The sequence below is a fragment of the Tribolium madens genome, unplaced genomic scaffold, assembly GCF_015345945.1.
Source record: "Tribolium madens isolate multiple individuals breed KSU strain unplaced genomic scaffold, Tmad_KSU_1.1 Scaffold_71;HRSCAF=194;Tcas5.2_LG6, whole genome shotgun sequence".
Taxonomy (NCBI): Eukaryota; Metazoa; Arthropoda; class Insecta; order Coleoptera; family Tenebrionidae; genus Tribolium; species Tribolium madens.
The window spans coordinates 1543382-1559687 of NW_025401041.1; the positions used below are offsets into that span (position 1 = coordinate 1543382).

Here is a 16306-nt window from a genome sequence, read left to right on the forward strand (position 1 = left end):
GGCGCAGCCCCCGTAAGTACCAATCGGAGGTGCGGCCCCCGTAAGCCCCAGTCGGAGGCGCAGCCTTCTGAGTCCCAACGGGCCCCAAACATTATTTTACACAGTCTAAAAGACACTTTGCTAAATAAAAATGAAACTCTTAGTCATATCCAACAGGATTTGTCCACAAGTGAAGTGTATTTTTTTAAATTTTTTCAAGTGGCAGCAGTGATTTTAGGTAAATGTGAGTTTTTTTTCTGAAACAGACAGACGATGAGAATTTGATAATTATCAAGTGTAGGCGAATCAAATATGAAATAGTGTGTTATGTGTTGTGTATTTTTTTATTTTATTCGAGTGATGCGAATGAATTTAGTAAAATGCCTTTTTAAATTTAAGCATTGCTTTAAGAAATTTTTAAACGTTTTTTTGCAACTCTAGAAATTTTTTAAACCAATACATCTGACACTTTCTTAGTCTCCCCAACTGTCTTTTGTAGCACGATGTTTTGAAACGTCTCGAATGACATTTTTTKAATTTAAGCATTCYTTTAAGAGATTTTTAAATGTTTTTTGCAAGTCTAGAAATTTTTTAATCCAGTACATCTGACACTTTCTTAGTCTCCCCAACTGTCTTTTGTAGCACGATGTTTTGAAACGTCTCGAATGACATTTTTACAACTAAATTTAAACATTTCCTTAAGAATTTTTCTTCTTTTGAAAATCAAGTCAATACATTTAACACTTTCTTTTTACTTCAAGCCAAAGTAATCCGAAGTAACCCGAAGTGGTCTAAAGTGACCTGAACCGACCTGAAACTACTCGAACTGACATAAACATTATTTTTAAAATCTAAAATACACTTTACTAAATAAAAATGAAACTCTTCCTCAAATCCGGTAGGATTTGACCACATCAGCTAGTTTTGTTTTCTATGTTCTGAATTCGGCTGTCCTCGTGTCCTCGTCCGCTTATGAGAGAGTGACAGAACGACAACGTAGAAACATATCGATGGAAGAGATGCGTAGAGGCGAAAACTGCTGGTTGTGGACGAATCCGTTCGTAAATACAGGGCGATTCAGATAAGATAATGAGCCTGACGATCTGGTGATGCAACCCAAATAACAAATTCCATTTACGTATTGATCTAATTTTAATTACGATTTGCATTTGCAATCCAAGTTATCTTATACAAGGTGATTCTTTTAGGGCCTACATTATAAACTTTTTAACTTCTAATGCAGATAGGAATTTGAAATTTTGTACACAACTCAAATCAACCAGTCTGAGTTCAACTAAATTATTTTCAAAATATCTGAACTTTCAGAACTACGAGAAATTAGCGCCAACTTTGAAATTTTAAATGGTACCCACTTTTTTTATTGCATTTTTGAATTCTCCTTTTTAAACTAAGTAAAAGGTACCTAGTTGTTAGTCTTATCTGTCATAGTTTTTAACATATGTCAATTTTTTGGTTAAAATTTCCAGTTGCAGCGGTTCATTCAAAAAATCACAGCTCTTGAACCCTTTGCGATAAGTGAATATTTTTTTTTTGCATTCGATAACCAAAGGTTTGAAAAGTTTTCTAGAATTTTCAAAATTGGCAACTGTCAAATTGCAAGGCTAGTATGATTTTTTGAAAATGATCATTAAGAAACAGCTATAACTCAATTTTTTCAAATAAAATGACTCTATTTTCTCAACGGCAATCAAAAGTACATTAAATTGTAGAAGGACTTTTATCAACATGTCCCATACCTATCTCTTACAATTTTTGAAATAATCACAAAAACATGTTATTGTTTTTATTTTATAGTTTTTTCTAGTTTTTTAATTAAAATGACTTTTTAATTTACAGGCTTGTTAATTTTCCCTTGACTCATACAAGGTTTGAAAAAGAGCTCAAAATTATTAAAGATGCAGGAAAGTGTAATGGTTTTGATGTTAACATAATTAACAAAATGGTTCAAAAAGTTAAATATAGAAAAATGGTCAATAATTCCACGACTTTTACAAACACACCAAAGAAAACACAGTTTATAACTTTACCTTATACTCCCTCAATCACAAGAGGTTTGAGTAAAATTTTCAAAAATCTTGACTCCAAGTTGTTTACAACTCTGGCAGAAGTCTCAAAAGTTTTCTTGGTAATCCCAAAGATAAAGTAGGACCCTTAGAAAAATCGGGGATTTATGAAACACTAGGTTTAAAGAACACATAGCTCATTTTAGATATAACAGATTTGAAAAATCAAGTGTAGCCCAACATATTTTTGAAAAAGACCATAAAATCGATGAAACTAATGTAAAAATTATTAGAGTAGTCAATAATTGTAAATTTCTTGATGCTTTCGAGAGTCTTGAAATATTTAAAAATAGAGATAATCTTATGAATTCAGACAACGGCCCCATCCCCTTTCTCTCCTCTACTCGTTAGTTGGGGGTAGGGAAAGTGAAAGTCGGACAAATTAGTATACAAGGCATTACCATTGTTAAATTAGTTAGTTTTATTCTCACCTGAGGATGACCACTTTATGGTTGAAACGCGTTGTGTTTTTAAATAAAAGTTTGGTGTGACGGGCTAATCGTGTTTTTGTTCATCGTTTCCATACCAAGAAGATCCAAGAAGAAGAAGAACTTAGACTAGTCGATTTGACTTGTGTACAAAATTTCAAATTTCTATCTGCATTAGAAGTTAAAAAGTTTCTAATATAGTCCCTAAAAGAATCACCTTGTATTGCTCCGATAGTACTTTGACAAGCAATTTATGATTTATAAAAAAAACTGTTTGCCTACCTTCAATGTTTCAATGTTTCATACATTTTGTATTGGGTTTACACCGAAAAGACTGGCACTAATAATCGTTCTCTGCACTGATGTCAAAGTGACACAAAACTTGGATTCAACTTGCAAATCCTAATTGAAATTGGATCAAAGGCGTAAATGAAATTTGTTTTTTGGGGTGCATCACCAGATTGCCAGGCTCATTATCTTATCTGAATCGGCCTGTATAGGGAAGTTCTGAAATCAGCTGAGAGCATAGGTGTTATTTATTTGAACAAAACAAATAATGTACGAACAGTAATTAAAATAGTTTGATTTTGTCACCTTATTAATTTTATTTATTTATTTATCGTATGGCGATCTACAAATTCACCACAACTATTATAGGTACAGCATGTACGTATATGTGTACATAAACAAGATCTTCTACAAATTGAGAGATAATTCAAATAAATATCCAGGGAGGTCAGCCAATTCACGGCGGCAGGAGTGGTATTCAGGATCTCGTTCCATTCTCCTTCAAATCTTCTTATTGGACACTCATTGGCTACATGGGCTACAGTTTGAGCCAGCGCTCCGCAGTCGCATTCCTGGGTGTCCGAGAGTCCCCACCTGTACAGCATGGACATGCATCTGGCGTGGCCAGTTCTGATGCGGTTAAGGCTACACCATGCCTTCCTAGGCAGTTGCATTCCTGGGAGAGGAACGGTAGGTCATTGTGGTTAAAGTCATGGTTGGCTGTCCATTTGGTTTCCCAGGCTTCTTTAATATGAAATGGTTCATGGTGGGCCAGTACCTTATCTTGCCAAATGGGGTTTCGGGACTTAAGACGGCGGCCTGGAGCATTATCCAATATTCTGTGGATTGGCAGAGTTCTAGGGTGGCTAGGGTCGTGTAGTTTATTCCATTCGCGAACAGCAGCTTGTTGTCTTCTCAGATCTGGAGGAGCTAAATTCGTTAGTGCGTGAAGCCATGGAATTGGAGTGGACTTTAGGGTTCCTGATATGATTCTCATAGTGTCATTGAGGTGCACATCGACTTTGTTAGTGTGAGAGCTCTTGTACCACACTGGTGCACAGTAATCTGCCGTTGAGAAAACAAGTGATTGGGCTGCCGTTCGTAGTGTTTCTCCTTTTGCTCCCCAAGTAGTCCGGCCAGTTTTCTAATTATGTTGTTCCTGGTATTTAGTTTTTGTCCGGTTATCTCCAAGTGTCTTTTATATGTTAGGGACCGGTCTAGTGTAACGCCAAGGTATTTGGGGTGGCTGTTGTGTTTTACTCTTTTACCACAGAATGTGACATTTACGTCTATATTTGCAAGGCGGTTATTAAGATGAAATGCACATACCTCGGTTTTGCTTGGGTTTGGGCATAGTCGCCACTGTTTGTAGTATCTCCCGAAGATTTCTATCCGCCGTTAGAGTCTCCTCACCATCCTCTAGGAGCCTACTTTGGGTGGCTATATCGATGTCGTCAGCATAGCAGAACTTCTGGGAGTTGATTGCCGGCATATCACTGGTGTAAAGATTAAAGAGTATAGGGGCTAGCACTGATCCGTAGGGCAATCCATTTCTGATGGTGAATGACTTGCTAGTTGATTGTCCAAGAGTGACTTTGAAGTAACGGTTTCTTAACATGTTTCCCGTAAGTTTAGTTAACTTGGAGCAGGGTATTATTTTATTTAGTTTTAGTATTAGACCGTCCAGCCGTACGGTGTCGTATGCGGCGGTCAAATCAACGAATGCTACTGACGTGTTTAGTCCTCTTTGGTATCCTGATTCGATATATGACGTTAAGGCTAGCACTTGTTCACAACAGCTTCGGTTGGATCTGAATCCAGCCTGGTCTGGCGGGATGATATCGTCCACGGTTTGATATATTCTGTTGTATATTAGCCTCTCCAGTAACTTGTAACAGACACTGAGCAGTGCGATTGGTCGGTAGCTAGCTGGGTCGTCACTTGGTTTTCCTGGTCTCAGAATGGCAAGGGTCTGCTGGGGGATTCTGATCTCACGATACCATACGTATCGTCTCGAAGGTACGTGCTCGATGCCGAACTCGCTTCGAACGCAAAATTGATTCAAATTCGGTATCGAGTAACGATAGCCAACCTTAAAAAATGTCCCTAAAAAGTAGGCGATTTGCCTGTGTTTATTAGATCTACTTTTTGAGGTTAAATGAGTTTTTGGACATTTGATACGCATTGTTTTGCGATATTTTTGTTTTGTGTAAATGCAATGGACCCATTGCATCAAGGAAAAATCGAGGGTACCGCATGCGCGGCGGGAGAAATAACTCCACCCATTATTTTTAAATTTGCTTTAGAATAAAATGCCAATCGCTACCAACCAAAGTCACTGTGTAGATAACCTAAAACGAAACGTCAAAAGCGTGTTCAACACGGTTCTAATAAAGTTGCTTATACAAAACACTATAACCACGCGAGCACGCTAACATAAGCCGGTCAAGTGCCCTTGTAGACATTCAGACAACCAACCTAATCACCATAGATTACACTAACTTGCGTTTCACTGTTCACTTCTGATTGGACCATTTCTTTTTCGCGGTTACAAAAGGGGCGGAGGTGACGCATGCGGTCTCCTCAAAAAATTAGATGCAATGGGTCCATTATGATTTTTACTCCAATAACAACCTTACTAGAAGTATTTTTATATCAATTATATCAATTATTAACGCAAGGCCCAATTTAAAAACCATTCATTTTAGTTTTTAGCAGTTAACAATAAACACCGATTAATTTCACTCATATCATCTCTTATCTATCTTCAATATTTTTTTCTTTGATTTTGCCTCTGAGGCAAATAATAATAATTATGTACGTAATATAATAATAATAATAATTATGCATATTAAATTATATACAGGGTGATTCTTAAATAGGCCGACAAAATTTTATCCTTGGTAGTATCAAATGAGAACATGCTGAGAACATATTAAAAAAAATCTTTGTTTAATCGTTCTCCAAATAAAGTTATTTTCGAGGTAAAGCATACGCCACTAATGTGTTCGTAAATAGTATTATTTATTATATTTTATACAGGTAATGGAAACCATGGTATTAATTTGATCAAAATGTACTTGATCAATGCAACAATTCATAAACTCAGTAAGTGGCACGGATCAAGGAGGTTTAGCCCCTAAAAGGTATAAACTTAAAAATCGTACAGTTTGCCTCCATTTATCCTTGAGAAGTTGTGATAAAATTTTGTCGGTGGTCTATTTAAGAATCATCCTGTATATTATTAATAATTATATAATTCATTATTTCATCGCTGTTTTTTTTTTCTGCACTGTTGGACCCTGACTGGTTCAAGCTTCAAAACATAATATAAAAAAATAATGATTAATAAGTTCAATTTACATATTTCTATTTTAAAAATTGAAAAATTGAACCAATTTCTTTAATTTTAAAAAGAGTCATTATCAAAATTTGGAATGTTGTAACACCGATCTGTTGACAAACTTAATACTAAATATTCTTTATGTGGAATTTGGAATACACTGCATCCAAAAGGGCCTTATTAAAATTCCAAAGTTAGCAATACCACATTTTGGTAACATTACATTTAAAATTTTAGATTAGCCATGCGAAAATACGTCCACGATACCATCACGGCACCTCTACTGCTGCCGTGGAAAAATGACATTTGGTGCCGGCCTTCATACTCGATTCGTAAAATCAGAATTCCAGTGCCTTCGAGATTTGCACGTATTCGTATCGTACGTAAAGATCAGAATCCCACTGCTGAGCTATTTTGAACTGTTCTGGGATTTGTCCCGTATTTAGTATATCTGTGAGACATTTTTTAAGCCATTCTTAACCTCATTAATTAATAACTTTATGGAAAGCAAATGTTCTTTTAAAAATTGCAATAATTACTAACCATTTGAGGACATTTTTATCAGAACAAAAACATCAATAGCATGTAGGTACCTAACGAAAAATATTTTTATCCGCAAACGTCACAAAAGTGACCACTTTTATGACTAAATGACACAGGAAAAAGTTTTACTTTTCAGACATGGAGTAAAAACACTGTTTTCACGCCTAGGCATTTTCACTTTTACTTGACACTTACTTTGACATTTACCATTGTTGTCTCTTTCTTGTCTCTTTCGCTTTTTCAGTATTTTCTGGAGAGGTACAAGGTAGATATAAACTACGCTAGTTATTCACCAGTTAAATCAATCAACATCACTTTCGAAATCTCAACACAAATTCCGAAACTGACGCGTGACGTTTGTTATGATTTTATTGCAAAGCGTCCTGATTATTGAGATGATTTACTTGATTATTGGTGTGTTGCTCTTTTCTCTCCATCTGAATCGTTTGCAGATAAAATAGTATATGTTACTTGGAGTAAAAGTGAGTTTATGTGGCTCCGCTAAATCCATTTGTCTCACTCCGTTCGGCAAAATGAACGTTCAGCTTCGCCACATAAACGATCACTTTTACTCCTAATAACATAATCTACTATTTCACGTCCGTCAAATAAAGTGTAAAATTTTTTATAAATTTTTACATCTCAGCTCCGGTCTTCTGTACCTCAGTTATTTTTTAAGTGGGAATTTTGATATTTTGTAGATTTTATTTAAATTCTAAGACACATTTCAGGAAAATATTTTTAATTATACAGGGTTGCCCAAAAATAAATTACAATACAAACTTATGTTTTTTAAATGAAACATGTAACGGCAAAGCCCGCCGCCATGGCAGAAATGCCCAGCGCCCCAACTGCGGCGCAGTCGTCGTAAGACCGAGGGTAGACGCTACGAGACTTAGAAGTGCGCGTTCCTCATTTTAATGTTTGTTTTGCCTTTTGTAATTTTGTTAACTTTAGTTACTTAAATAAAAATAATTTTACATTACAAATACCATATGTTTCTTGGCATTTTTGAATGTAGCTTTTAATTTCAATGTTTTTAAGCTAAACTTCTATTAGTCGATTATGCTTAGTTTTTGAATTAAGTTGTTTTTTTGACAAAAACACCCTCTTTGTTATGATATCTCCATCCACGTGCCTATGGATTAACTAGAAGCTTCCATAAGGAAACGTAATCATCACGCGCTTTACCATCATCAAAAACCTTGCAACCGTTGCACTAATTTTTATTAAATTCAGGATAGGAAAAATGTGTTTTTAGTCTGAAATAAGTCTGGTTCAAGTTAATAGTCTAAATATTAATTCGAGAATTAATTGTGAAGTTAGTGAAATAATTGTAAAGTGAAACAACAATAATAATAATTAAAATAAGTGTAATAATAATTTTGAGTGAAATAAAATAATTTTTTAAAAATCGAGTTGTTAACGCTCCCACGTTAACTTCTTTTTAAAACTTTATTACACAAAAAGTTAAAATAGCTAGAAAAAAAAAATACCACTGTAAAGTACAAACTTTAAAACAATTGCAGTGTCGTATTGCAGACGCAAAGTTAAAAAAATGTCGCATTTTGTTAAAGGTTAAATAACTTTTTTTAAATGGAACACCCTATTTTTTATTTTTGAAGACCGGAGCTGAGATGAATGAATCACCCTGTACTTCGCACGTGAAGAGTGCAAAAAAATGCCATAGCGTTTAAGAAGCAAAAATAGGCAACATATTATACGTTTCATAAATTATTTTGTCTAAAGTATTAATTATTCTAAATTGAATAATCATAGTCTGTGCTTGACTATCAAAAACTTCAAAACCAATTAAGTTCAAAACTCAAATGTATAATAATGCGAACAACACCAAGAAATTTACAAATTATTGGTTGCCTATTTATAAAATTTAAGGAGAGAACTGATAAAATGGGCACCTTGTATATTTTAATTATTATAATTCTAAAATTGATTATTTATCTGCTCCGACATTAAGAAATTTGAATTTTTCTAAATATTTGATTGATCTAAATCAAAATTACGAGAAATCCTAAAATTAAGTAACGTTTAAATATCGTAAACGATTTCTTCACTTTTATTAAATTTATTTTAAGTTTGTTTTTATCACAGTTTGTATTTAGTAATAAAAATTAACTAAATATACTAACTTTAACAAAGATATTTTTAAATTTTTGAAACCAAATTATTATATTATCAATTTCCAGAATTCACATATAAAAGATTTATACGAAATAGTACACAAACAATGATATTGTAGGTCAAACGTGACAAAAAATGAAAATACTCAAAAAAGCCACTACAATTTACTGTTGACTTAATTTCAAAGTTAGTACAAACAATACTGTATAAAATTATTATTTTACTAATTTCAGGAAAAAATACAACCTGGAACTTCGTAGAAAATGTTGGATAAACGGAAATCCACTTGTGGTCAAACACCTGAGGCTTTTACGTGTCAACTTTGTAATTTCAAAACAGATTTCAAGATTATTTTGCATTACCACGTCAGAAATGTACACAAGAATTTGCATAAAAATGAAAAGACATTATTTAAAAAAATCGTAAAATATAAATGCAAGTGTAATTTTGCAACCTACTCAGTATTACTTTGGTTCAAACATAATGTTAGAAAAAACTTAGATATGAAGGAATTTACTAAAGTTTACAGATTTGAATGCACATTTTGTCCATTCAAAGCTGCCCAAAAAGTGACACTACAACTTCATATCCGTAACAGGCATACCCCCTCTGAAGAAATAAAATGGTTGTGCTGTTCACAATGTGTCTTTAAAACCAAATCCAAGTCATCATTATTAAGGCACACTAGTGTCATACACGAAAACACTGATGCTCTTCAATGGTTCAGCTGTGATCTGTGCAACTACAAAACTCAACAAGAGATGAATTTAAAAAGACACAAAAATTACAATCATTCATCTCCCGAACATACAGTCTGGCATAACTGTCCGAAATGTGAATACAAAACGAAACATCGAGGTGACTTGAAACTCCACTTAAGAAGACGACATACGGAATTCAAATATGAGTGTACTCTCTGTCCGTTCAAAGCAAATAAAGGATGTACATTGAAATACCACATGATTAACAAACATACTCCACCTGAGGAAAAAGAATGGTTGCATTGTCCGAAATGTAATTTTAGAACTACAATTCAACCCTCATTAACAAGACATTTGAAACTGAGACACAGAAGCGACGAACCTGATTATATCACTTGTGATTCCTGCAATGACAAGATTCAACAAAATTTGAAAAAACTCAAGTCTGAAGAATTGTATGAATGTACAGAATGTAGCTTCAAAAGTGGACACTCAATGGTCCTGAAATGCCACATGATAAGACAACATGCAATCCCACATGATGCAGAGTGGTACAATTGTGCCCATTGCAGTTACCGTTCCAAAACAAGATCAGATATATTGTCACACATTCGATTAAAACATACAAAAGAGAAACCAGGAAATCAAACTGGCATCTATTTCACTTGCAATTTCTGTTCTCTTCGAACAATATATCCTCGTGCTCTTGATCAACATGTCATCCGATGCCACACTGCACCTGAAGAAATCCACTGGTTTGAATGTGATCAATGCAGCTATAAGGGAAAATGCAAGGAGTATCTCAGTCATCACAAAAAAATGCATCATTCTGATACTAGTGATAAGAAATTCTCATGCAATATCTGTCAGTTTAAGACGACTGTTGAGGAAGCTTTGAAGAGACATATCACACAAACCCACTCTTCAGGGAAATTGTTGCTTGAATGTCCTCACTGTTTTTTCACGACGAGATATCAGGTACATCTGAAACAACATATTGTAAGAGAACATACCGACCCTGAAAAAGTCGAATGGTTTACATGTAATGATTGCGATTATAAAGCAAAGGTTAAGGGATATTTGGCTAGACATATTAAAATAATTCATGAAAATAATGACAAGAAAATGTTTAGTTGCGATTTGTGCGATTACAAGTCGACAACAAAATGGAATGTTAAGAGGCATAAGGTTTCCATGCATTCAACTGAAAAGAAGTGACTCAAGTGTAAATTGCAGTTTTGCCACCCTAGCTTAATTGAAGTCTTGAACTGATAACCACAAAATTACTTCAAACATTTACCTTTACATTATAGTTATTACTTAAATTTGTGATATTTTTTATATTAATTACTCAACAAAAAAAATGTAATAAAAATTTATTCACGGTTACAAACAAAACAAACGTATTTTAGATGTAAGTGTATAAAAACATTAAAAATAATAAACGAAAATTTAAGAAAAAAAACCTAACTAAAAACTTTACTTTGTTTACATCTTTTCATATCACCAATTATTTTTACCAATCAGTTCTTTGGTATGTAAAAATCCAGCAAGAACATCAGTTAAAAAACTATTACAGGTTTTAGTTTTATTTAGACTGATATTAGAATAAATCCTTTCCACATTGACAGTGCTATGAGGCAAACTAAGTAAATTTAGACAAAACTAAATTTGAGCTCTTGAACTTTAGTTTCTGTAAATTCTTGAAATTTTCTAGACTCTTTTAAGAGTCTTAAAACTAAGATTGATTGTCTCTAGTAAAAACCTCAACTTCAGGAATATATTAAGAGAAATATACTTTAATAAGACAATTTTTTTGACATTTAAACCTTTTTTAAGTTTATTTAATGTTACCGATAATTTTGTATACAATGTCCCTAAAAATTATGGATACAGTTAAATATTATGAAAACTATTCATCAAAACTTATTGAAATTTGGTATACGAGTATGCTTAAAAGTATTTAAATTCCATCGTCTCAGATGTTTATCAAATTTCTATCTCTATTTGCTCTGCTCTGCTCTGCAAAGCTAACTTGATTTTTTTTTAATGGCAAGAAGGGTCAAATTTAATATTTTTAAAGAGAGCATTTTTATTTTAATCAAAAGTTAAAAAAAAATATCGAACTAATAAAATTTTTAAACATGTAAAATTTTGTTAGCCTTGGAAATGTTGTCTTTATCTATCGTTAGCTCTTTGCCGCCTGAACTTTGACCAAAAAATAAGTAAAAGTTAATAATAATTATTAAAATAACATTTATTTTAACTGAAAAAGAACACATTTTAATTAAAAAAGCTTAATTACATAATCTTTATGCTACAAACGATGTTCTAGTGACTTGAGAATTTCTATAAGCTCAATTTCACTTAAATGTACCATTGTTAAACTAATTATTGCACACAAGTTTAATTTTTGACTAATATGCAAGTGACAAATCGCTAATAATAGCATTTTCAAAGCTAATTATGTTTTACTGTTTTAGAATTACATTTTTGAATTTTTATTTTTCTACCTTTTAATAACAATAAAGGTGGGCATATGTTACATCAAAATACGAAAAAAATGCTGTTTCAAAAATAATTAAATTAGACCCTACGTGCCATTAAAAAAAATCAAGTTAGCCTCGTATTTTGAAAATAAATGATGGTAGAAAATTAAAAAAGGTCTCAGATGATAGAATTTGAACACTTCTAACTGTTTCCCAAATTTCGACGAGTTCTGTTAAACAGTTATGAAAATTTTTATCTGTATCCATACTATTTAGCGACCCTGTATATGTTTTTTCATAATTATTCAGTAAAGGTTCAATAACTTTGCAAATAAAAGCCACAAATAACATTAAACCTCGTTACAATCCAGTATACAGCTTCTCTTCTAATAGCCTGCAGCAAAAAAGCATGTCAAATTATTATTCCAACAGAAATAGAGTTAAAGTTCAAACCTTAAACCCCCATAATTTCTCACTTTTAATAGATACATTTTTGCTTCTGATGTTTTACTTGGCATTTTCTCTGGAGCACTTGTTCTGAAACACCTGTATAATTTTTCATGTAATCATACACCAATTTATAAGTGATTCAATACAACAAAAAATGTAATGTAACTTTATTACGTGATATTTAATAAGTATTGAGAATAGCAATAGTAAAAAAATTAAAATTCTTTCCCTTCCAACTTCTTTCTTTTTTGTGACATTAGCTAATCCGTTAATACCAGTTTTAACCATTTTAACCCATTATCTTTCTCCTTCTTCTTCAATTTGTCATGTCGGGTTTTATAATATCGTACTTGTCCCTTCAATAATTTTATTGTTCTTTGGCTTTCTAGTTTAAAATGGAAAAATTCTTGTTTCAGTTTTTCGTATTTTTCTTGGAGTTCGGTATATCTATCCGCACAGAATCTACTTTTGCCCTGAACGTAACTTTGTTCTCCACATTGCGGTGGACTTGTGGCCGGTTTGTCAATTAATTTCTCACTTAGACCCTTTTGCTTTCTTCGTGTTAATCGCTTAGTTCGATCAGATTCAACGAGCTTTTGTTCTTCTCCTGACGTTGGCATATGTAACGATGGAACGGCTTTCTTTTTTAACTTTTTTTTCAAAGGCAAACCTAATAACAAATTGTAGGTTGTTTAATGGTTTACCTATTAAAGGAGAACTTGAAAATTTTAACGTTATAGTGAAAGATATGTAATACCTAACAACTCATTCTTTAGGTCACGTTCGTAATCCTTGTTTGTAAAGTGGCTGGAACAAATTGCGCTAGTGAGAGGATTAATTTTAACTCGTCTACATCTTTGTATCCATTCATTTCTTGTTGCTGACGAGACAGCATCTGTACCACTTGGGAAGGTGTGGAATTTAATATCTATTCCCATTGCTTTCAATTTCATCTGGTTGTTTTTGCACCCAAATACTGCACATCGTCTGCCTGGCATCTTAGCAATCTACAAAATTTACAATTACTACTTACTATTTGAATTTGAATCAAAACAAATACATTTTATAACCTAAAAAATAATAAAATAGACGGCCATCATGTGTTGATAGAACTAATTCAAATAAGTGCGAAATAGTGACAAAGAAACGTATCAGGGACAATAACATTTCTTGACTTTCTTTTAAATTCGTTTTATTAATTTTTTCATAGTATAAATATTACAATTATATAAAAAAAGTCAGTTTTCAAGAAAATTGTTACGCGAGTTTCTATAAGATATGCAAAAATGACTTTGACTTTTTGTTCATCCTCTTTTCCCCTATAAACGATTTTAAATTTTGCGATATGTCAAAGAGCAGGGAGAAGTATTAATTGAAATACCAACACAATAATGGGTATATTAAGATACGAAATATGGAAGACACTCATTCAAGTTTCATTCAGTGGTACCCTTCGTTTTGAAAACTTAACAGGAACCCAATTTTCTCAAAACTAACCTGATCGTGTCAGAAGATGCTCTTTCTCTCGAGATTTCATTGGACATTACACAGGAAGCAGGAGATGCATTTTTCAAACATTCTACATAAGCTGAAATCATGTCAGTCTTCTCATCATTGGAATAAGTCCACATTTTGCTCAGTTTATAATAAAATTGTAACGTTTGTCAAAAATGGGCATCGTGGATTCAAATTATAGGTTTTTTTTTAAGTGTCGAAAAGCAACTTGCAAAAGTGTAATGATGGTTGCATCAAGAATTTGGTTAGGCTCATTATTCCTCGTGAATCAACCTGTAGTGTGAAAAAAGTTGTTCCCAAAAAGGTTACAAAACTATCAAAAGAAATGTCTTAGTTGGGGATCTTGCCGTCAAGTGTCATAGTCATTGTTAACGAAACGAAATCTTACTTTATGCCACTCAAGGGCTCCAACATTGAGGACCGAAGTAATTTGTCCTCCAATTGTACCTAAAACAAAAAATTGCGGAAACAAATATTAAAATGGTTTTGTAAATATTGGAACTAGAAGTTGGTACAAAAAGTTACACAATTCTTTATTATCAATTGTTCTACCTTGTTAATTTGAAATAGTTTTCTTTCTTTTTTAACCCAAGCTAAAAATTTACACTAAAGAGTAGATAAAAATTGTCATACGAACTTTTTCCCTAGCATCATAAAATGTAGAATAATTATTGCAAGGTTGGCAGCGTCAAAATAGAAATTTGGGTTCTAGTTTTTTATTATTATACTTCTTATAATAAATATTTCTAGTGTACTTTTACAACAACTTAAAATGAAGTGACAGAACCAAAAATAGCACTTGTTTTCTAGAAAATTTTAAGAACTAAGGATTAATATACTACATATTTTTTTGAATTGTGATATGCCTACTAATCTTATGCCTCTTTAGATTCTCCTTACTCTTGCTCCTAAACTCGCACAAATCACAAGTAAACATCTTACTAGTGCCCTTGCTTCTATGAATTAACTTAATATGTCTCATCAAATAAGTTTTAAGTTTTCCCTTGTAATCACATTTATCGCATTTAAACCACTTGATTTGTTCAGCATCAGCATGTTGTGTCACAAGATGACGATTAAGGAAAGTTTTAAGTCCCGTGGTGAAAAAACAGTGTGGACATTCGTGCAACAACTTTCCTGAAGGGTGTCTTTTTGCGATATGTTTCTTCAACGCCTCTTGGGTTGTTGTCCTAAAGGAACAAATATCGCATGAGATCCTATTAACACTACCATCAGAGTGTTGAATTTTTTTGTGAAGGTTAAAATATCTTTTGCATTTGCCCTTGTAGTCGCATTGATCACATTCAAACCATTGGATTTCTTCAGGTGCAGTGTGGAGCCTCTGGACGTGTCTCTTAAGGGAATGTTTAAACAAGGTTTTATAGGGACAAAAGGTGCAAGAGAACTCATTTCTCTTTTTCAAAGTCTTTTCTTCGTGTCGTAATCGCATGTGCCTCGATACATCTGATTTGAGTTTCCCCTGGTAGGTGCAGAGCTCACAATTGTACCACTGGACGTCATTAAGAGTCGTATGTTGTCTTAATTCATGACATTTCAGGTGGCGTCGATTTTTTGTTTTGTATGTACATTGGGTACATTCATACATGACAATATCTTGTGAATGATTGTAAATTTTGTGAGTTCTTAAATACCGTTTTTGTTGTGTTTTGTAATTGCACAAATCACAACTGAACCACTGTGATTCATCAATAAGTGTGTGTTTTAAATTGATGTGTTTAATTAATGATGATTTTAGTTTAGTTTTGTAATCGCAATGTTCACATTGAAACCATTTAATTTCTTCAGATGGAGTGTGTCTGTTAAGGATATGGAATTGTAATGTTACCTTCTGAGCAGCTTTGAATGGACAATATGTGCATTCAAATTTGTAAACTTTAGTAAATTCATGAATATTCAAGTTTTTTCTAACATTATGTTTGAACCACAGTAATACTGAATAGGCGGCAAAATGGCACTTGCGGCATTTGTATTTTGCAATTTTTCTACAAACTCCATCATTTTTATTTGAACTGTGGACTTTTCTGATATGATAATGCAGAGTAAGCTTGAAATCTGTTTCAAAACTACATAATTTACACTTGAGGGTCTCACATCTTTGATCACAACTGAATCCTATTTCCCCAGACATTAGTTTGCTTTGCAACATTAGATATCTCAGAATATTATGTCATATTTTACAGGTCCTAAAATCATAAAAATATAAAATTTATAATGTATGTATTGGGTGTACTAACTTTGGGGTAAACGTAATTCCACGGTATTTTCCTGGAGTTTACATTCAATCAACAAAAAGTTTACTTCGTACTACTATTTTGACCTACGT

General features: G+C 33.1%; 2 protein-coding genes across 4 annotated transcripts; one reads left to right on the forward strand and one right to left on the reverse strand.

The window, feature by feature from the left end:
• The first annotated feature begins 8908 nt into the window (after nt 1-8908).
• LOC123008697 (zinc finger protein 142-like) lies at nt 8909-11165 on the forward strand. Its single transcript, XM_044404662.1, has 2 exons — nt 8909-8993; nt 9041-11165. Exon 2 carries the CDS (start codon nt 9071-9073, stop codon nt 10724-10726), a length of 1656 nt encoding a protein of 551 aa, XP_044260597.1. The 5' UTR covers nt 8909-8993; nt 9041-9070; the 3' UTR covers nt 10727-11165.
• Nucleotides 10871-16306, reverse strand: LOC123008698 (zinc finger protein 142-like). 3 transcript variants are annotated; one of them, XM_044404664.1, is made up of 5 exons: nt 16218-16306; nt 13945-16166; nt 13205-13454; nt 12451-13117; nt 10871-12391 (listed from the first exon to the last, which is right to left on the reverse strand). In XM_044404664.1, exon 2 carries the CDS (start codon nt 16127-16129, stop codon nt 14801-14803), a length of 1329 nt encoding a protein of 442 aa, XP_044260599.1. In that variant the 5' UTR covers nt 16130-16166; nt 16218-16306; the 3' UTR covers nt 10871-12391; nt 12451-13117; nt 13205-13454; nt 13945-14800. The 3 variants fall into 3 exon arrangements, 2 of the variants coding, with proteins under 2 accessions (XP_044260599.1, XP_044260598.1); XM_044404663.1 differs by having other exon boundaries at nt 12451-13151; XR_006412979.1 differs by lacking the exons at nt 13945-16166; nt 16218-16306 and adding an exon at nt 13508-13574 and having other exon boundaries at nt 12451-13151.